The sequence below is a fragment of the Manis pentadactyla genome, chromosome 3 (genome assembly GCF_030020395.1).
Source record: "Manis pentadactyla isolate mManPen7 chromosome 3, mManPen7.hap1, whole genome shotgun sequence".
In the NCBI taxonomy this organism is placed as follows: domain Eukaryota; kingdom Metazoa; phylum Chordata; class Mammalia; order Pholidota; family Manidae; genus Manis; species Manis pentadactyla.
The window spans coordinates 1,162,058-1,183,747 of record NC_080021.1 but is presented as its reverse complement, the minus strand read 5'-3'; the positions used below and the strand labels follow the sequence as shown (position 1 = coordinate 1,183,747).

At 43.3% G+C, this 21,690-nt stretch overlaps 1 protein-coding gene across 1 annotated transcript; it reads left to right on the top strand.

The window, feature by feature from the left end:
* Positions 1 to 3,170: 3,170 nt before the first annotated feature.
* Positions 3,171 to 21,575, top strand: IQANK1 (IQ motif and ankyrin repeat containing 1). Its single transcript, XM_057497589.1, is given in 6 exon segments — positions 3,171 to 3,485; positions 19,798 to 20,668; positions 20,751 to 20,841; positions 20,916 to 21,052; positions 21,152 to 21,291; positions 21,293 to 21,575. Coding segments are annotated over 6 exon segments (1,713 nt in total). The 3' UTR covers positions 21,452 to 21,575.
* Positions 21,576 to 21,690: the final 115 nt, after the last annotated feature.

Here is a 21,690-nt window from a genome sequence, read left to right as displayed (position 1 = left end):
AAGCTGGAGGTTCCCATGACACCTCCTATGTTCCATTAATTTGATGGAGCGGCTCACAGAACTCAGAAAACAGGTTCGCTCCTGGACTACCGGTTTATTATGAAAGGATGTCACTGAGGAATAGCCAGGTGGCAGAGATTCGCAAGGCCAGGTATGTGGCAAGAGGAAGAACTTCCACTGCATCTCTGGGCACGCTACTCTCTTCACGCCACCACGTGCTCGGGAACCTGGAGACTCCCCAGCCAGTGGGATTTTTATGGGAGATGCTTTGTGTGGGAATGACTGATTATTAACCCCATTTCCAGCCCCTCCCGGCTCTCCGGAGAACAGGAGTGGGGTCGAAAGTTCCAAACTTCTAACCATGACTTGGTCTTTCTGGTAGTGACTAGCCCCCACCCAGGAGCCCACCAAGAGTCACACCCATTAGAACAAGAGACACTGCCATCACCCAGGAAATTCCAAAGGACTCAGAAACCCTGTGTCAGGAATCAGGGTCAAAGACCAAATAGTAAAACAACAGATGCTCCTAGTGCTCTTTTTGCTTGGGAAATTGCAAGGCTTTTAGGAGCTCTGTGCCAGGAACTGGGGGCAGGGACCAATAAATATTTGGTTTTCTATTATTTCACACCTTTGGAATCAAATATTGACCATACACAATTAGATAATGTTTGATGAGGGCAGGGGAAACTTTCTAACTTACTCCTTTAACGTGTTCGAAGGTGACATTTTTCATCTAGACAGGATCTACTGCATAATCAAGCCCCGTCGTTGTCTGGAAACACAATAATTGGAAGAAAAGAAATGCTTACAAATTTGACAGATTCGAATTTACCCTAAGAATGCAGCAGTCCAGTTTGAAAAAGACAGATGCACCCCTATGTTTATTGCAGCACTATTTACAATAGCCAAGAAATGGAAGCAACCTAAGTGTCCTTCAGTAGCTGAATGGATAAGGAAGATGTGGTACATATACACAATGGAATATTATTCAGCCATAAGAAGGAAACAAATCCTACCATTTGCAACAACATGGATGGAGCTAGAGGGTATTATGCTCAGTGAAATAAGCCAGGCAGAGAGAGACAAGTACCAAATGATTTCACTCATATGTGGAGTATAAGAACAAAGAAAAACTGAAGTAACAAACAGCAGCACAATCACAGAACCCAAGAATGGACTAACAGTTACCAAAGGGAAAGGGACTGGGGAGGGTGGGTGGGAAGGGAGGGATAAGGGAAAAAGGGGGCATTTCGATTAGCACATATAATGTAGGGGTTGGGGGCATGGGGAAGGCAGTATATACAGAGAAGACAAGTAGTGACTCTACAGCATCTTATGACAGTGATGATAATGGGGTATGTGGTGGGGACTTAATAATAGGGGGAGTCTAGTAACCATAATGTTGTTCAAATAATTGTACATTAATGATACCAAGATAAAAAAAAATTTTTTAATGATAATGCAGAATATGGAAGGCAGAACTAGGAACTGGGAAGAAAATAAAGAGAACTCCACAATGCAAAGTTAAGAGCTATACGAAATCAAACCACAAACTCTGAAGAAATGCTTGCAACCTGATAAGAGGTTAATTTCCTTTCACATGAAGAGTGCCTGCAGATAACTAAGACCAGCAGCCAAATAGAAAAATTGTCAAAGATTATGATTAGACTCTTCACCGAAAAGTAAATTCAAAAGACTTTTAAAATGCCTGAAAATGTTCTCATAAACTCACTACTAAAATTAGAAATTAATATTAAAACCCAGACTACGGAAAATAACTATACATTTGACAAAGGTAAAAAAGTATGACTACACATTGGCAAGGATAAATGAAAACAGGTTCCTCGTATGTTGTAAAAGGGAAGCATAAATTAACCTTCACTGGAAGGCGCTCTGGTAAAATCTATCAAAATCTCAAAGGCACATAAGACTTTAACCCACCAATTCCACTTCTAAGGATTTATCCTATAGACATGCTTTCATGTGTATGCAGAGTACAGACATGTATGGACAACTACATCATTGTTTGTGATGGGAAAAGGTGGGAAACAATCTAAATGTCCATCAATAAGAGACTTGCTATGATGTATGTATACTGTAGATGAAAACAATGAGACAGAGTATGAGGCACGGATATATATGTATAAGGCATGCTAGTCAGTAAAAAAAAAGAAAGGACAACAGTATTGGGAGGCAAATTAGGAAGTCAGCAACCAGGGGAGGAAAAAAACCTTAATATTCATTGTATACTCTTGTGTTGTAGTGTTTTCCCTTATGCGCATATAACTGGTATGCTTATGGGTTAAAAATCCAGCCAAAAATAACTCATTTCAAAATATACAAAATAGCTGTTTAAAAAAAAAAAAACAGCAGGAGACTCAACAAACTCCAAGAAGGGACTAGCAGTTATCAAAGGGGAGGGGTGGGGGAGGGCAGGTGGGGAGAAGGGATTGAGAGATACTGTGATTAGTACACATGGTGTGGAGGGGGATCATGGGGAAGACAGGGCAGCACAGAGAAGACAACTGTGGCACCTTACTACACTGAGGGACAGCCACTGCAGTGGGGTGTGGGGAGGGACTCGACAATATGGGTGAATGTAGTAACCACATTGTTTTTCATGTGAAACCTTCGTAAGAGTGTATATCAATCATACCTTAATTAAAAAATTGTAATACTAAAAAAATGCATACGGGTTCTCTGATACACATGAGAGCCCAGTTAAGACTGTCTATAAGATACCTTCACCATCTCTACTGACATCACATACTAGTAACTCTCCAGTTCTCTTAAAATCAGGTCTTCTTGATATAAAGCTCTTGAAGTTCAATTTCAAAAGGTTTAATACTGCATTCAACACGCCAAGTCGGACTTCTTTTTCAAACCATTGGTAGGACACCTCCAGACATTGTCATCTTGGTAAATAACACTTTCATGCATCCAGCTACTTAAACCAGAAACACCTCTTTCCATTAGCCTTCTTCCCATGAAATTCTATTCCTCTTTCAAAATACATCTCGCTCCCTATTCCATACTCACTCCGCCAGTGACCCCTTTCCAGCAGTGCTGCAATAGCACCCTTAAGGGGAGATGCTTCTACTCTTGCTCTTCCACGCTGTCCAGGTGGCAAGAAGCCACAGGGAGGCAGTGAAAATGTCACATTAAAAATTATGTCATTCCTGCCCCGCAGCCCGCCGCCCGCCCCCTGGGGGTGGCCACTTACCGGGAGCTGCCGCTGCGAGGGCGCCGGGTCCCTGGCGGGGGGTGCCTGTCGCCGGCGGGAGGAGGCCGCGGGCGGCCGCTGTTGGAAGGCGCCGGCCGGTGGCGGGGACGCGGGGAGCGGAAGGCAGCACGGCGCGCACCAGAGGCGGGCGGCGCCGGCTGGCGGGATGCGCGTGCGGGGCGCCGGCTGCGGGCGGACCCCGCCCCCCGAACGCCGGCGCGTGCGCCCCGACCCCACACTCCCCTTTCTGGGCAGCATCCGTGTAAAGTGAAAAGGCGTAGGAAACTGCAAAAGGAAGCCGAGGAGGGGTTCAGAGAGATGATGAAGAATTGAGGGGCAGGCGCTGTGAGAGCAAAAGCGGGAATGACTTCTCGGATCGCATGTAGGGGAATGTTCAGTGCTGAGTGAATGAAATTAGGCACGGAAAGGTGATCTTGAGAAATGTCATTTCTGGTCATTAAATAATTTTTCCTAAAATTCTTCGAGAAACACTAATGAAGATAGAAAGCCCTTTTTATTTACTCATATTGGATATTATAGTAAATGCAGTAAGACAAGAAAAGGGAATGAAGGATATACTTATTAGATATGAAAAAACAGAACTACCTCTACTCACAGTTGACATGACTATATAAGAATTCCTAAAAGTCATCAATAACAACAATAAAATATTCTGGAACAAATAAGTGACTATAATAAAGGTATAACGTTCTAGTTATGTGCAAAAGTCTATTACTTTCCTACAGCATCAATGAAGAATTAGAATTTGAATTTAGAAAACAATGCCATCTCCAGTAGCACTCCAAAAGTGAAACGAAATGCAATAGATAATCTAACGAACTACAAATAGGATCTCTACGCAAACATATCCAAAACTATTTTTAAAAATAGGAAAATCTAAATAGAGATACCTTGTATTCATGGACTGAAAGAACTCAAGATTGTGAAGATGTCAATATATCCCAACATAATTTAATGCAAATGCAGTCAAAACCCAGACAGTTTTGGCAGGTCTATCATCTGTACCGTCACTCCACATGCCACAGCAACAGTTTGCACAGATCATTATGAGAATGTGGGGGTACAATTGTGCTAATATTTATGTACATATTTGTATCTAACTGGGTAAATAACTGGATAATGTTATGACTGGAAAGAGGTTCCAGTAAGGTACAAATTGTTCTGGCCACAAATTTGATCTTTGTAAGAGAATTCTAAAGGGTCTGGTTGTGTTTGCCAGGTCATGGGGAATAGAAGAGAAACTGGTAAAAAGGAACCCCAGAGGCTCTCCAGCATCATGCACAGCCTGGAGTCTCTCATGGCAAATCCAGCAGTCTGCAATGACCCCCTAAGAGTGGCCAGGGAGATGCAGAGGAGGACATTAGCTTTCCAGGCCAATGCCAGAATAAAGGAAAGAAAGAAAAAAAAAAGCTGTCTTGAGAAAGAACAAAAAAGCTGGAGGTATCAAACTCCCTGATTTCAAACTGGACTATAAAAATACAGTAATCAAAACAGTATGGTATCAGTACAGGAACAGATACATATATCAGGGGAAGAGAATGGAGAGCCCAGAAATAAGCCCATTTGTAAATGGTCAATTAATATTATCAGAAAGGAAGAAAAAATATACAATGGGGAAATGACAGTCTCTTCAATAAATGGTGTTGGAAAAACTGGACAGCTACATACATAAAAGTGAAACTTGATCCAAAAAAAAATTATGATACTACATGATTAAAAGCATTCAATGGTTCCCAACACACTTAAAGTGTAATCCAAAGACCCTTATTACAACTCCCTGTGTGATCTGCATCAAGGCTTCTCTCCAGTCTCATTTCTGTCATTGAGCCATTTAATTACCATACTGTAGCCACACTGCAGGGCTTATTTCTCTGCTCCCTCAATCTGTTAAGCTCTTCCCTATCTCAGATATCCTTACGTCTGTTAGGCAGGAAAATAGATATGAGTGGGGTGCAAAGAGAAAAAGGCCAGAAAGTCAACTAAAAAGACCCAAAATTAATCAATTAAAGCCCCAAAAGACAGGAGCAACTTGGCCTGGAATGTTTGAATATTCCCCTGTTAGAGGGCACCTCAGCATAGCCCACGTTCTTACTCTGTTATTCATGCAGGTCCAACCGTAAACAACATAGTAAAAGGCAGGAAGGATTCCATCTTAAAGATTGCATTTTAATATCTAGGAAGTTAAAAATGTAAGATTCTTAACTTACTCTTTAGCAAACAGACAATAACTCAGCCCACCTTGGGGGCTGGGCAGGCAGCCTGTTTGATATGCTCCCAGACCAAGATGCCAGTATGCCAGGGAGAAATCATCAAGTTCCTTGTGTTAATTCTAAGTATTCAAAAACCACTTAACAAGTCTGCACCCCCAGTGCTTAGTCATATTCCTAAAGAATCCTTAAAAAGGGGGAACCCCCAGCCTTCCAGGGTGCTCCTCTCTCTGAGGTCGCCCACACTTTCTAAGTGTATAACCTTTTAATCTTAAACTTTCTCTCTCCAACCTTTCAGGGTGCCTCACCTTGCTGAGGTGGCCTGTACTCTTTCTCTCTTTAGGTAACTTTAAATAAAACTTTTACTCTGCTTCACTACTGTGTCTCTGCCCTTCAATTCTTTGTCGCGGAGGGGTCAAGGACGAAGAAAATACACAGCGCTCCCCCAACACATCTGCCTGGGATACCTGTTCACTTATATTCACTCTTCATCTGGCTACTGCATACCTTTTGTTTCATATCATCACTAAGATTCTACATTTGCTCTGTTCACTTGGCACATTGCTCATGTGCAATAAATAACAATCACCTCAAATAAAAACAGAGATCAAGCAATACATGGAGACAAATGACAACAATAATTCAATACCGGAAAATCTGTGGGACACAGTGAAGGATGTGCAAAGAGGGAAATATATTGCAATACAGCCTACCTCAGGAAAGAAGAACAATCCCAAATGAACAGTCTAAACTCACAATTAATGAAACTACAAAAGGAAGAACAAATGAGACCCAAAGTCAGTAGAAGAAGGGACATAATAAAGATTAAAGCAGAAATAAATAAAATTGAGAAGAATAAAACAATAGAAAGAATCAATGAAAGCAGGAGCTGGTTCTTTTAGAAAATAAAATAGATAAACCTCTAGCCAGGCTTATCAAGAAAAAAAGAGAGTCTACACACACAAACAGAATCAGAAATGAGAAAGGAAAAATCACTACAGACACCACAGAAATACAATGAATGAGAGAATACTATGAAAAATTATGTGGTAACAAACTGGATAACCTACAGGAAATGTACAACTTTCTAGAAAAATACAACCATCCAAGACTGACCCAGGAAGAAACAGAAAATCTGAACAGACCAATTACCAGCAAAGAAATTGAACTGGTGATCAAAAAACTACCTAAGAACAAAACCCCTGAACCAGATGGCTTCACCGCTGAATTTTATCAAACATTTAGTGAAGACCTAATACCCATTCTCCTTAAAGTTTTCCAAAAAGTAGAAGAGGAGGGAATACTTGCAAAATCATTCTACGAGGCCAACATCACTCTAATACCAATACCAGGCAAAGACACAACAAAAAAAGAAAACAAAATATTAGCAAACCAAATTCAAAAATACATCAAAAAGATCATCCACCAGGTTAAAGTAGGATTCATCCCAGGGATGCAAGGATGGTACAACATTCGAAAATCCATCAACATCATCCACCACATCAACAAAAAGAAGGACAAAAACCACCTGATCATCTCCATAGATGCTGAAAAAGCATTTGACAAAATTCAACATCCATTCATGATAAAAACTCAACAAAATGGTACAGAGGGCAAGTACCTCAACATCATAAAGGCCATATAAGACAAACCCACAGCCAACATTATACTTAACAGCAAGAAGCTGAAAGCTTTTCCTTTAAGATCGGGAACAAGACAAGGTACCCACTCTTTCCATTTTTATTCAATATAGTTCTGGAGGTCCTAGCCATGGCACATAGACAACACAAAGAAATAAAAGGCATACAGATTGGCAAGGAAGGAGTCAAACTGTCCCTGTTTGTAGATGACATGATATTGTACATAAGAAATGCTAAAGAATCCACTCCAAAACTACTAGATCGAATATCTGAATTCAGCAATGTTGCAGGATATAAAATTAATACACAGAAATCTGTTGCATTCCTATACACTAAAGATGAACTGGCAGAAAGAGAAATCAGGAAAACAATTCCATTCACAGTTGCATCAAAAAGAATAAAATAACTAGGAATAAACCTAACCAAGGAAGTGAAAGACCTATACTCTGAAAACTACTAGACACTCTTAAAAGAAATTAAAGAGGACACTAATAAATGGAAATTCATCCCGTGCTCCTGGCTAGGAAGAATTAATATCATCAAAATGGCCATCCTGCCTAAAGCAATCTATAGATTCAATGCAATCCCTATCAAAATACCTACAGCATTCTTCAACAAACTAGAGCAAATCATTCTAAAATTCATATGGAACCACAAAAGACCCTGAATAGCCAAAGCAATCCTGAGAAGGAAAAATAAATCAGAGGGAATTATGCTCCCTGACTTCAATCTCTACTACAAAGCCACAGTAATCAAGACAATTTGGTACTGGCACAAGAAGAGACTCATAGACCAGTGGAACAGAATAGAGAGCCCAGATGTAAACCCAAACATATATGGTCAATTAATATATGATAAAGGAGCCATGGATATACAATGGGGAAATGACAGCCTCTTCAACAACTGGTGTTGGCAAAACTGGACAGCTACATATAAGAGAATGAAACTGGATTATTGTCTGACCCCATACACAAAAGTAAACTCAAAATGGATCAAATACCTGAATGTAAGTCATGAAACCATAAAAGTCTTAGAAAAAAACATAGGCAGAAATCTCTTGGACATAAACATGAGCAACTTCTTCATGAACATATTTTCCCAGGCATGGGAAACAAAAGCAAAAATGAAGAAGTGGGACTATATCAAACTAAAAAGCTTCTGTACAGGAAAGGACACCATCAGTAGAATAAAAAGACATCCTACAGTATGGGAGAATATATTCATAAATGACAGATCTGATAAGGGGTTGATATCCAAATTATATAAAGAGCTCACGCATCTCAACAAACTAAAAGCAAATAAGCCAATTAGAAAATGGGCAGAGGAACTGAACAGACACTTCTCCAAAGAAATTCAGATGCCCAACAGGCACATGAAAAGATGCTCCACATCGCTAGTTATCAGAGAAATGGAAATTAAAACCACAATGAGATATCACCTCACACCAGTAAGGATGGCTACCATCCAAAAGACAAACAAAAACAAATGTTGGCGAGGTTGTGGAGAAAGGGGAACCCGCCTACACTGCTGGTGGGAATGTAAATTAGTTCAACCACTATGGAAAGCAGTATGGAGGTTCCTCAGAAAGCTCAAAATAGAAATGCCATTTGACCCAGGAATCCCACTTCTAGGAATTTACCCTAAGAATGCAGCAGCCCAGTTTGAAAAAGACAGATGCACCCCTATGTTTATCTCAGCACTATTTAGGATAGCCAAGAAATGGAAGCAACCTAAGTGTCCATCAGTAGATGAATGAATAAAGAATATGTGGTACATACACACAATGGAATATTATTCAGCCATAAGAAGAAAACAAATCCTACCATTTGCAACAACATGGATGGAGCTAGAGGGTATTATGCTCAGTGAAATAAGCCAGGCGGAGAAAGACAAGTACTAAATGATTTCCCTCTTGTGTGGAGCATAAAAATGAAGCAAAACTGAAGGAACAAAACAACAGCAGACTTACAGAGAAGGGACTAGCGATTACCAAAGGGGAGTGGGTGGAAGGGAGGGAGAGGGGGATTGAGGGACACTGTTATTTGCAATCACAATATAGGTAGGTCACAGGGAAGGCAGTACAGCACAGAGAAGACACGTAGTGACTCTGGGGCATCTTACTATGCTGATGGACAGTGACTGCAATGGGGTGGGGAGAGGACTTGATAATATGGGTGAATGTTGAAATCACAATATTCATGTGAAACATTCATAAGATTGTATATCAGTGATATTTTAAAAATAAATAAATAAAAACTGAAGGCAAAATAAAGACCTTTACAGGCATGCAAAAGCTTAAAGAATCAATCACCAGCCAACTCACAGTACAGGAAGTGTGAATGGAAGTCTTACAGGTGGAAGGAATGGGACAGCGGTTGGTAATATGGATCCACATGAAGGAGTGAGGAGCCTGGAAAAGACCATTATATAGTTAAATAGATAAGACATTGATTGTTTACATTTATTGAAAAGATAATTGAAGAAACAATAAACCAAAATACTGGTGTTGTAATGGGGTTTAATACTGTATGTAGATGTACATAACGAAAATGTCACAAATTACAGTGTTCTGACTCAAACATGTAACAGAAATATAAAGTCTTGGGGGGATGGACCTATATTGCTTAAGGTTCTCACAGTGTATGTGAAGTGTTAAATACCAAGTGAAGGTAGATTGTGATCAGTCACAGGTATATACTGTAAACCATGAAACAACTACTAAAATATCAAAAGAGTTCTAGCTAATAAGACAATGAAGGCGATAAGATAGAATTCTAAAAACTATGCAACCCAGAAGGAGGCAAAAAAGAAGAAAAGGGAAATAACAGATGGGCCTAGGAGAAAACAAAGAGCAAATGGCAGTTTTTAACTCAACTATATCAATAATCTCATTAAATGCAGATAGTCTTCACACCCTAATTAAAAGGGAGAGATTATGATTTTGGATTTTAAAAATTCAACTATATTCTGCCCATAAGAAGCAAACTTTAAATATAAAGACACAAGTAGATGAAATTAAAAGGATGGCAACAAATCTGACAGGGTAACAGTAAATATAAGAAAGCTGAGGAGAGGGGCGGAAGATGGCGGCGTGAGTAGAGCAGCGGAAATCTCCTCCCAAAACAACATATATCTATGAAAATATAACAAAGACAACCCTTCCTAGAATAAAGACCAGAGGACACAGGACAATATCCAGACCACATCCGCACCTGAGAGAACCCAGCGCCTCGCAAAGGGGGTAAGATACAAGCCCCGGCCCCGCGGGAGACGAGCGCCCCTCCCCCCAGCTCCCGGCGGGACAAGAGCAGGCAGAGCGGGAGGGAGACGGAGCCCAGGACTGCCGAACACCCAGCCCCAGCCATCCGGGCCAGAGTGCAGGGCCCTCGATACTGGGAAAACAGGGCAGCAAGAACAGTGAGCAGGCACTGGAGGCCGGGTGCCGGAGGACATAAGAAAAGTGCGCGACCATTTTTTTTTTTGATTTTTGCTGTTTTGTTTTGGCGAGCGCTTTTTGGAAGTCTTAAAGGGATAGGGACCCCAATACTAGGGAAACAGGGCAGCAAGACTGGTGAGCAGATGACTGAGGCTGGCACCGGAGAATAAAGACAAACGAACAACCACCTTTTTTTTTTTTAATTAAAAACTTTTTTTTTTTAATTTAAAATTTTTTTTTTCTTTTTTTTTTTTTTTTTCGGTGGTCGTTTTGTTTTGGCAGGTGCTTTTTGGAAGTCTTAAAGGGGCAGGGCGGGACACTTAATCCAGAGGTAGGGAATCCGGGATCTCTGGGCACCCTAACCCCTGGGCTGCAGGGAGCAGGGAGGCCCCTTACGGAGATAAATAGCCTCCCAGCCGCTCCTGCTCCAACGCGACTCCACCATTTTGGAGCAGCTGCCCGAGCCAGGCCACGCCCACAGCAACAGCGGAGATTAACTCCATAGCAGCCGGGCAGGAAGCAGGAGCCCTGTCTGCGCGCAGCTGCGCAGCACAAGCCACTAGAGGCCGCTGTTCTCCCAGGAGAGGAGGGCCACAAACCAACAAGAAGGGAAGTTCCTGCAGCCGTCACTCGTCCCAGCTCTGCAAACTATTCCTATCACCATGAAAAGGCAAAACTACAGGCCGACAAAGATCACAGAGACAACACCAGAGAAGGAGACAGACCTAACCAGTCTTCCTGAAAAAGAATTCAAAATAAGAATCATAAACATGCTGACAGACATGCAGAGAAATACGCAAGAGAAATGGGATGAAGTCCGGAGGCAGATCACAGATGCCAGAAAGGAGATCGCAGAAATGAAACAAACTCTGGAAGGGTTTATAAGCAGAATGGATAGAATGCAAGAGGCCGTTGATGGAATTGAAACCAGAGAACAGGAACGCATAGAAGCTGACATAGAGAGAGACAAAAGGATCTCCAGGAATGAAACAATATTAAGAGAACTGTGTGACCAATCCAAAAGGAACAATATTCGTATTATAGGGGTCCCAGAAGAAGAAGAGAGAGAAAAAGGGATGGAAAGTATCTTAGAAGAAATAATTGCTGAAAACTTCCCCACACTGGGGGAGGAAGTAATCAAACAGACCATGGAAATACACAGAACCCCCAACAGAAAGGATCCAAGAAGGACAACACCAAGACACATAATAATTAAAATGGCAAAGATCAAGGACAAGGAAAGAGTGTTAAAGGCAGCTAGAGAGAAAAAGGTCACCTATAAAGGGAAACCCATCAGGCTAACATCAGACTTCTAGACAGAAACCCTACAGGCCAGAAGAGAATGGCATGATATATTTAATACAATGAAACAGAAGGGCTTTGAACCAAGGATACTGTATCCAGCACGACTATCACTCAAATATGATGGTGGGATTAAACAATTCCCAGACAAACAAAAGCTGAGGGAATTTGCTTTCCACAAACCACCTCTACAGAACATCTTACAGGGACTGCTCTAGATGGGAGCACTCCTAGAAAGAGCACAGCACAAAACACCCAACATATGAAGAATCGAGGAGGAGGAATAAGGAGGGAGAGAAGAAAAGAATCTCCAGACAGTGTATATAACAGCTCAATAAGCGAGCTAAGTTAGGCAGTAAGATACTAAAGAGGCTAACCTTGAACCTTTGGTAACCACGAATTTAAAGCCTGCAATGGCAATAAGTACATATCTTTCAATAGTCACCCTAAATGTTAATGGGTTGAATGCACCAATCAAAAGACACAGAGTAACAGAATGGATAAAAAAGCAAGACCCATCTATATGCTGCTTACAAGAAACTCACCTCAAACCCAAAGACATGTACAGACTAAAAGTCAAAGGATGGAAAAACATATTTCAAGCAAACAACAGTGAGAAGAAAGCAGGGGTTGCAGTACTAATATCAGACAAAAGAGACTTCAAAACAAAGAAAGTAACAAGACATAAAGAAGGACACTACATAATGATAAAGGGCTCAGTCAAACAAGAGGATATAACCATTCTAAATATATATGCACCCAACACAGGAGCACCAGCATATGTGAAACAAATACTAACAGAACTAAAGGGGGATATAGACTGCAATGCATTCATTCTAGGAGACTTCAACACACCACTCACCCCAAAGAATAGATCCACTGGGAAGAAAATAAGTAAGGACACGGAAGCACTGAACAACACAGTAGAGCAGATAGACCTAATAGACATCTATAGAACTCTACATCCAAAAGCAGCGGGATATACATTCTTCTCAAGTGCACATGGAACATTCTCCAGAATAGACCACAAACTAGGCCACAAAAAGAGCCTCAGAAAATTCCAAAAGATTGAAATCCTACCAACCAACTTTTCAGACCACAAAAGCATAAAACTACAAATAAACTGTACAAAGAAAGCAAAGAGGCACACAAACACATGGAGGCTTAACAACACGCTCCTAAATAATCAATGGATCAATGACCAAATCAAAATGGAGATCCAGCAATATATGGAAACAAATGACAACAACAACACTAAGCCCCAACTTCTGTGGGACACAGCAAAAGCAGTCTTAAGAGGAAAGTATATAGCAATCCAAGCATATTTAAAAAAGGAAGAGCAATCCCAAATGAATGGTCTAATGTCACAATTATCGAAATTGGAAAAAGAAGAACAGATGAGGCCTAAGGTCAGCAGAAGGAGGGACATAATAAAGATCAGAGAAGAAATAAATAAAATTGAGAAGAATAAAACAATAGCAAAAATCAATGAAACAAAGAGTTGGTTCTTCGAGAAAATAAACAAAATAGATAAGCCTCTAGCCAGACTTATTAAGTAGAAAAGAGAGTCAACACAAATCAACAGTATCAGAAACGAGAAAGGAAAAATCACGACGGACCCCACGGAAATGCAAAGAATTATTGGAGAATACTATGAAAACCTATATGCTAACAAGCTGGGAAACCTAGGAGAAATGGACAACTTCCTAGAAAAATATAACCTTCCAAGATTGACCTAGGAAGAAACAGAAAATCTAAACAGACCAATTACCAGCAACGAAATTGAAGCGGTAATCAAAAAACTACCCAAGAACAAAACCCCCGGACCAGATGGATTTACCTCGGAATTTTATCAGACATACAGGGAAGACATAATACCCATTCTCCTTAAAGTTTTCCAAAAAATAGAGGAGGAGGGGATACTCCCAAACTCATTCTATGAAGCTAACATCACCCTAATACCAAAACCAGGCAAAGACCCCACCAAAAAAGAAAACTACAGACCAATATCCCTGATGAACGTAGATGCAAAAATACTCAACAAAATATTAGCAAACCGAATTCAAAAATACATCAAAAGGATCATACACCATGACCAAGTGGGATTCATCCCAGGGATGCAAGGATGGTACAATATTCGAAAGTCCATCAACATCATCCACCACATCAACAAAAAGAAAGACAAAAACCACATGATCATCTCCATAGATGCTGAAAAAGCATTTGACAAAGTTCAACATCCATTCATGTTAAAAACTCTCAGCAAAATGGGAATAGAGGGCAAGTACCTCAACATAATAAAGGCCATCTATGATAAACCCACAGCCAACATTATACTGAACAGCGAGAAGCTGAAAGCATTTCCTCTGAGATCGGGAACTAGACAGGGATGCCCACTCTCTCCACTGTTATTTAACATAGTACTGGAGGTCCTAGCCACGGCAATCAGACAAAATAAAGAAATACAAGGAATCCAGATTGGTAAAGAATAAGTTAAACTGTCACTATTTGCAGATGACATGATACTGTACATAAAAAACCCTAAAGACTCCACCCCAAAACTACTAGAACTGATATCAGAATACAGCAAAGTTGCAGGATACAAAATCAACACACAGAAATCTGTGGCTTTCCTATACACTAACAATGAACCAACAGAAAGAGAAATCAGGAAAACAACTCCATTCATAATTGCATCCAAAAAAATAAAATACCTAGGAATAAACCTAACCAAAGAAGTGAAAGACTTATACTCTGAAAACTACAAGTCACTCTTAAGAGAAATTAAAGGGGACACTAACAGATGGAAACGCATCCCATGCTCGTGGCTAGGAAGAATTAATATCGTCAAAATGGCCATCCTGCCCAAAGCAATATACAGATTTGATGCAATCCCTATGAAACTACCAGCAACATTCTTCAATGAACTGGAACAAATAATTCAAAAATTCATATGGAAACACCAAAGACCCCGAATAGCCAAAGCAATCCTGAGAAAGAAGAATAAAGTAGGGGGGATCTCACTCCCCAACTTCAAGCTCTACTATAAAGCCATAGTAATCAAGACAATTTGGTACTGGCACAAGAGCAGAGCCACAGACCAATGGAACAGACTAGAGAATCCAGACATTAACCCAGACATATATGGTCAATTAATATTTGATAAAGGAGCCATGGACATACAATGGCGAAATGACAGTCTCTTCAACAGATGGTGCTGGCAAAACTGGACAGCTACATGTAGGAGAATGAAACTGGACCATTGTCTAACCCCATATACAAAAGTAAACTCAAAATGGATCAAAGACCTGAATGTAAGCCATGAAACCATTAAACTCTTGGAAGAAAACATAGGCAAAAACCTCTTAGACATAAACATGAGTGACCTCTTCTTGAACATATCTCCCCGGGCAAGGAAAACAACAGCAAAAATGAGTAAGTGGGACTATATTAAGCTGAAAAGCTTCTGTACAGCAAAAGACACCATCAATAGAACAAGAAGGATCCCTACAGTATGGGAGAATATATTTGAAAATGACACATCCGATAAAGGCTTGACGTCCAGAATATATAAGGAGCTCACACGCCTCAACAAACAAAAAACAAATAACCCAATTAAAAAATGGGCAGAGGAACTGAACAGACAGTTCTCCAAAAAAGAAATACAGATGGCCAACAGACACATGAAAAGATGCTCCACATCGCTAATTATCAGAGAAATGCAAATTAAAACTACAATGAGGTATCACCTCACACCAGTAAGGATGGCTGCCATCCAAAAGACAAACAACAACAAATGTTGGTGAGGCTGTGGAGAAAGGGGAACCCTCCTACACTGCTGGTGGGAATGTAAGTTAGTTCAACCATTGCGGAAAGCAGTATGGAGGTACATCAAAATGCTCAAAACAGACCTACCATTTGACCCAGGAATTGCACTACTAGGAATTTACCCTAAGAATGCAGCAATCAAGTATGAGAAAGATCAATGCACCCCTATGTTTATCGCAGCACTATTTACAATAGCCAAGAATTGGAAGCAACCTAAATGTCCATCGATAGATGAATGGATAAAGAAGATGTGGTACATATACACAATGGAATACTACTCAGCCATAAAAAAGGGCAAATCCAACCATTTGCAGCAACATGGATGGAGCTGGAGGGTATTATGCTCAGTGAAACAAGCCAAGCGGAGAAAGAGAAATACCAAATGATTTCACTTATCTGTGGACTATAAGAACAAAGGAAAAACTGAAGGAACAAAACAGCAGCAGAATCACAGAACTCAAGAATGGACTAACAGGTACCAAAGGGAAAGGGACTGGGGAGGATGGGTGGGTAAGGAGGGATAAGAGGGGGAGAAGTAGGGGGGTATTAAGATTAGCATGCATGGGGGGGTAGGAGAAAAGGGAGGGCTGTACAACACAGAGAAGGCAAGTAGTGATTCTACAACATTTTGCTATGCTGATGGACAGTGACTGTAAAGGGGTTTATAGGGGAGACCTGGTATAGGGGAGAGCCTAGTAAGCATAATATTCGTCATGTAAGTGTAGATTAGTGATACCAAAAACAAAGCAAAAAAAAAAAAAAAGGGCAGTTCCTGTGTGGTAACCTCCAACGAGTTCTACACAAGGGTATAAAGGGCATATAAAAGTGTAGGCAAAGGGTCTGTTTGTGTTTATACAGAGGATCAAAGCCTAATTGGGCTACCCCGAAAATGAACTAAGATACGATATGAAAAAGAACTTCCAACATCTGCACTCTCTGGAAGACTCATGCCAGAAGATGATCATCAAAAAACCCCAACAAAGATCCACGCACTGCTACAGCTGTAGATGCCCTCATCCCACCAGTTCCTGGACTTGCCATGGGAATGAGGAAGGACATATCTAAGCTGGCCTGTGCATACAGTAAAACAGCAAATTTGACTGGATCTATACTGTTGGAACTCAACCAAGAATTAGGAGAAGTGCAAATTGTAGCGCTCCAAAGTCTTACAACTACAGACTATTTACTGTTAAAAGAACATATGGCATGTGAACAGTCCCCAGGAATGGGTTGTTTTAATTTGTCTGATTTCTCTCAGACTGTTCAAGTTCAGTTGGACAATATCCACCATATCATAGATAAGTTTTCACAAATGCCTAAGGTGCCTAACTGGTTTTCTCGGTTTCACTGGAGATGGCTGGTAATTACAGATATGCTTTGGTTATGTAACTATACTCCTATTATGTTAATGTGTGTGCGCAATTTAAGTAGTAGCTTAAAACCTATACATGCTGAAGTTACTCTACAAGAAGATATGTCAAAGAAATAATCAATCTTCCCATGTTTTCTTCCGCCTGCTACTTCTATAGCTTTTCTTCTTCCTTCCTAATTACAACCCTTAAATAGAATTCGTGCCTCATATCAAATTTACCGAGTATCATAATTCTTCCAAGTGGTAAAGATACCTCAAGACAAATGCTGCGCATAGAAGCCACAGGGCATAAATATGCAAAGAAGTAAAAAGCTAACCTTTTCAAACAATAAGGCTTCTCTCTCACTTACCAACTCTACATTTCCCTGTATGGCCCCGGAAGATGACTGGTTAGCCAGAGACGGGTAAGATTCCTCAAGGGAGGAACAACCTAAGACAGGCACAGTCGCAGGGGGGCCATCAGGTGAGAAATTGGGGATCAACAGAGGTGAGGCTTAGAACCTCACCCCCCCCGTTCTGAGAGAAATCTTCTGCAGACGTGGATGTTTTATTGCCCTGGTCTAGCTTGGATTAACACATAGTCTACAGGCACACACCTGATCATCTACATTTGCCCTCTTACAACACTAAACTATGTTTTCTACGTTTATCTTGTATCTACCTACCACTTCAGCATTTTATTAAAAATAATAATAATAAAGAGAGAAATGTGGTATCCACATATAAATCAAGTATAAAAACCAAATGAGTATTCATATTTGAACTGACTGTTTATAGTTCATAATGCATGAGCAAAACCGAAAGCTTCTGTGATGACTGCCCTTGTACTGTTCACTATGTAACTTATTCACTATGTAAGAATTTGTTCTCCATGTAAGAACTTGTTTGTTATGCCTCAGAAGATTGGAGACTGACGAAAATTAGGCTTGGGGTGGATTAATGATTGTGCATTGAGCATTGACTCCCCTATACAGAATTTTATTGTCGTTAACAACCATTTGATCAATAAATATGAGAGATGCCCTCACAAAAAAAAAAAAAAAAAAAGGACAGACTTCCAATGGTAAAATAAATAAGTAACCGGGATGTAAGGTATAGCATAAGGAATATAGTCAAGATATTGTAACAGCTTGGTAGGGTGATAGCTGGAACCTAGAATTATGTATGTAAATGTTCTACCACTGTGTTGTACACTTGAAACTAATGTAATGTAATACTGTGCGTCAACTACCCTTCAATAAAAAATAATTATTTAAATATATATATATATATATATAATAAAAAAAAAGATTGTATATCCATGATACTTTAATTTAATAAAAGGCTACACAATGAAAAAAAAAAAGAAAGCTGAGGTGACATCAGAAAGAGTAGATTTCAGAACAAAGAACATTACTAGGGATAAAAGAATTATTTCATAATGACAAGGACAACAATTTATCTAGAGGACGTAAGAATCCTAAATGTTTATGCAGCTACTTACAGAGCTTCAAAATACATGAAGCAAAAACTGATAGAACCACAAGGAAAGAGAAATCCACAATTACAGTAGATTTCACCATCTCTGTCTCCACAATTGGTGAAACAAGTAGACAGAAAATCAGTAGTGATAAAAAAGAGGTAAGGAACTCCATCAACCGTCACCTATTGATCCGTCATCCCTTTACGGCTATCTGTCCATCACTGTCTTCATAAAGGTACCTATTTAATCCAGCCTTTTTTCGTTGGTTTATTTTAGTTTTTCACTGATTCATACATTCTCCCATTAACTTGAGTTACTTATTCACAAACTTACCTGTCCATCCACCCGCTCTACTCATTTTACCCTTATACCATCTGAAGTCATCCCTCATTTATTCACTTATAATCTATTTAACTCAAACATCCGTCCGTCCATTCATATGCACATTTGTGCTGTTTACTGGGCAGAAGAATCTGAGAAAGCAGGAACTATGTTTCATTCACAATCCCGTGCTCCAGTGTCATGCATTTTGTTTTCCATGTGATAGGCAAAACTTGTGCTACATCATTGAACTCATCTATCAGTGCATCTATTTGCTCAACCATCTACTTATCTAATTCATTAAATCCATTCATCTATTCATTTTTTCACGTATCATTTCTTCCATTCATTCGATTACTAGTCTTCATGCTTTACCACTTACCTCATCAATTTACTCCTCTACTCATGATCTATGCATTGGCTCATTCAGAAATGCACTCGTTACATTTTTAAATTCCATCTCTTTATGCACCTACTGTCTCATTTGATCCAGTTCTTCTACTTACAAACTACCTTTGGCAAATTATTGAACTTACTTGAATCTCGGTTTCCATACATTCATAAAAGGGCTGATTAACAGTCCTAGTTTTTCGAGATTGATGAGATAATGATCCTCCTTAGCACAGTTCCTGGTACTCAGTGCGCAATAAATCACAGCTGTTGTTCTTTGAAGTGAGCATTCAGGTTTCTTTAAGCTACTAAATTATTGGCTCATTCATGTCTGTTCACTCTTCCATGTATTTCTCTTTCGTCATTTATCCGGCTGCTCATTAATCCACTCCTGGATTCTACACATTTTTGAACTTTTGTAGAATACAAACCACGTGCTGAACACTACAAATCGCGGTTTGTGTGGCTTGACCACAAAGGAAATACTCACGTTATAACCATCTGAGTCAAGAAATAAAATATCGCCCGAACTCCATCGGTCCTGCAGGGGAGGTTGGGGTGAAGCTGGCCGGAGGCCTGCGTCTTCGGGAGGCAGTCCGGGGCGGGAACGCAGGCGGGCCCGGGGTGCGCTGACCTCGCGGCTGGCGGCGGCGAGCGGGAAGCCCGGGCGTGCAGGGAGGAGAGGAGGGGGCCGCGGAGGCCGTTTGGTGCTGGCAGGGAGACCAGAGGGCGCCGGTGTCTCCGTTTCGGGGGCGCGGGTGGAGGCTGGCGGGCCCGTCGCGGGCGACGGGGAGAGCCGATTACTGCGGTCGGTGCCCTGCCCTCCAGCTTGCCAGGGTACCGCTCTCCTCCCGAGCCAAGCCCACGCCGAGCGCCTGACCGGTGTCGTCGGCCGCGGGTGGCCCCGCTGGTCGCGGTGGCCAGCGTGCTGCAGTCGTGGGACCTGCGCCTCACGGAGGCCATGCGCCAGAGCAGGGAGGCCGAGCGGCAGCAGGCGGCGGAGGCGGGGAGGCGCGCGGCGGCCGGCGAGGCTGGCGGACGTGCGCGGGCCCGGCCGACCCGCCTTTCCCGCCGCAGCCCCGCCCTCAGGGTGCGGCAGCCGGCCGAGGAGCCCCAGCGGCGCCTCGCGGAGATGGGCGGCCGGGGCGGAGCGGGGGACGCCGGCCGGCCCGGCAGCTGGCCCGCCGCCCGCAGCTGCAGCGCGCCTACTGCGAGCTCGGCCGGAGGCTCGCCGCGTGCGACCACTGCGGGCGCGGGTGCGCCCCCTCCCCGCGCGGGCGGGCGTCTCCCCTCCGAGCGGCCTCTGGGGGCGGCCGGGCCGCGGGCCCTCTCAGGAGTCCGGCCGGCCCTGCCACAGGCCGTCGAGGACGCCGAGGCCCAAGTGGTCAGGCTGCGGCTGGAGGCGCAGAGGGCCGAGGAGCCGCTGGCCGGGGCCGGGCTGGAGCTGCGGGAGCACGCCCAGGACGGTGCGCGGGGCTCGGGCTGCGGCCGGGGCCGGGCCCAGGGAGGGGGCCAGAGGGCGGGCCTGCCGTACCCCCAACCCCGCAGACGAGGAGGCGCCCGGGCTGAAACGCCAGGTTGGTGAGCTGCACGACGTGCTCATGAGGGGCGTGGGCGACCGCATCCGCTCCAACGGCCGGTCAGTGGTCCGGGCCCGGCAAGGGGCGAACCGAGGGTTTGGGCGGACCGCAGTGACCTGATGGCCGCCCCCAGACGGCCTCTTGTCGTCGATCCTTCAGGCCAGGCGGCCACCTTCCTGCGTTACCAGGACACCAACTACGTGGACACGGTGAACCCGGACCACTTGCGGCCGGAGAGGATTAGGCTGGCGCTGCTGGGGGCGCGCAGGTGAGGCGGGCAGAAGGCGGGGCACCTCAGCCCCGCCCCTAACCTCGGCCCCGCCCCGCCCCTGACGCTATCTCTAGGTCGGCCCCGCCCCGCGCACGGGAACTGGAAGCCGCTGGTGCTCCACCTGCGCGAGACGGATTTATTCCCGGTGGTGCCGCGGCAGCGGGAGGCGGGGCAGCCTGGCCTGGGGCAGGGGCTGCTGGGCCGTGGGCTGCTGGAGCCGGAGAGGTACCTGTCGCTGCCTGCGGCCCCCCGACGGCCCCACCCTGTTCCAGGCAGCGCGCCGGGGGCACTTCCGCCTCTTTTTCGTCACCAAAGTGTGGTGGCCGCCGGCCGAGCAGCCACAGGTCCCGCTCCCGGTGCTCGTGCAGCCTCCAAGCCTCCGGGGGCCGCCCCAATAAAGTTCGCTGGGTCCGCGACTGTGCGCGTCCTGCTGTGTGCACGCGCCTGGGGTGGGGCTGTGCGCGCGTCCACGTCCACGGCCCCAGCCGGCGGAGCCCCAGCTTCAGGCCCCGGTCTGCGGGCTCCCGAGAGCACAGGGGAGGGAAGGCCGGGAGGAGCGCGGGAGTCGGCCGCGCCCCCGCCCCCCCAAACACCTTCCCCCACCCTCCCGCCAGGGGCCCCAGCCTCTGAAGGGAAG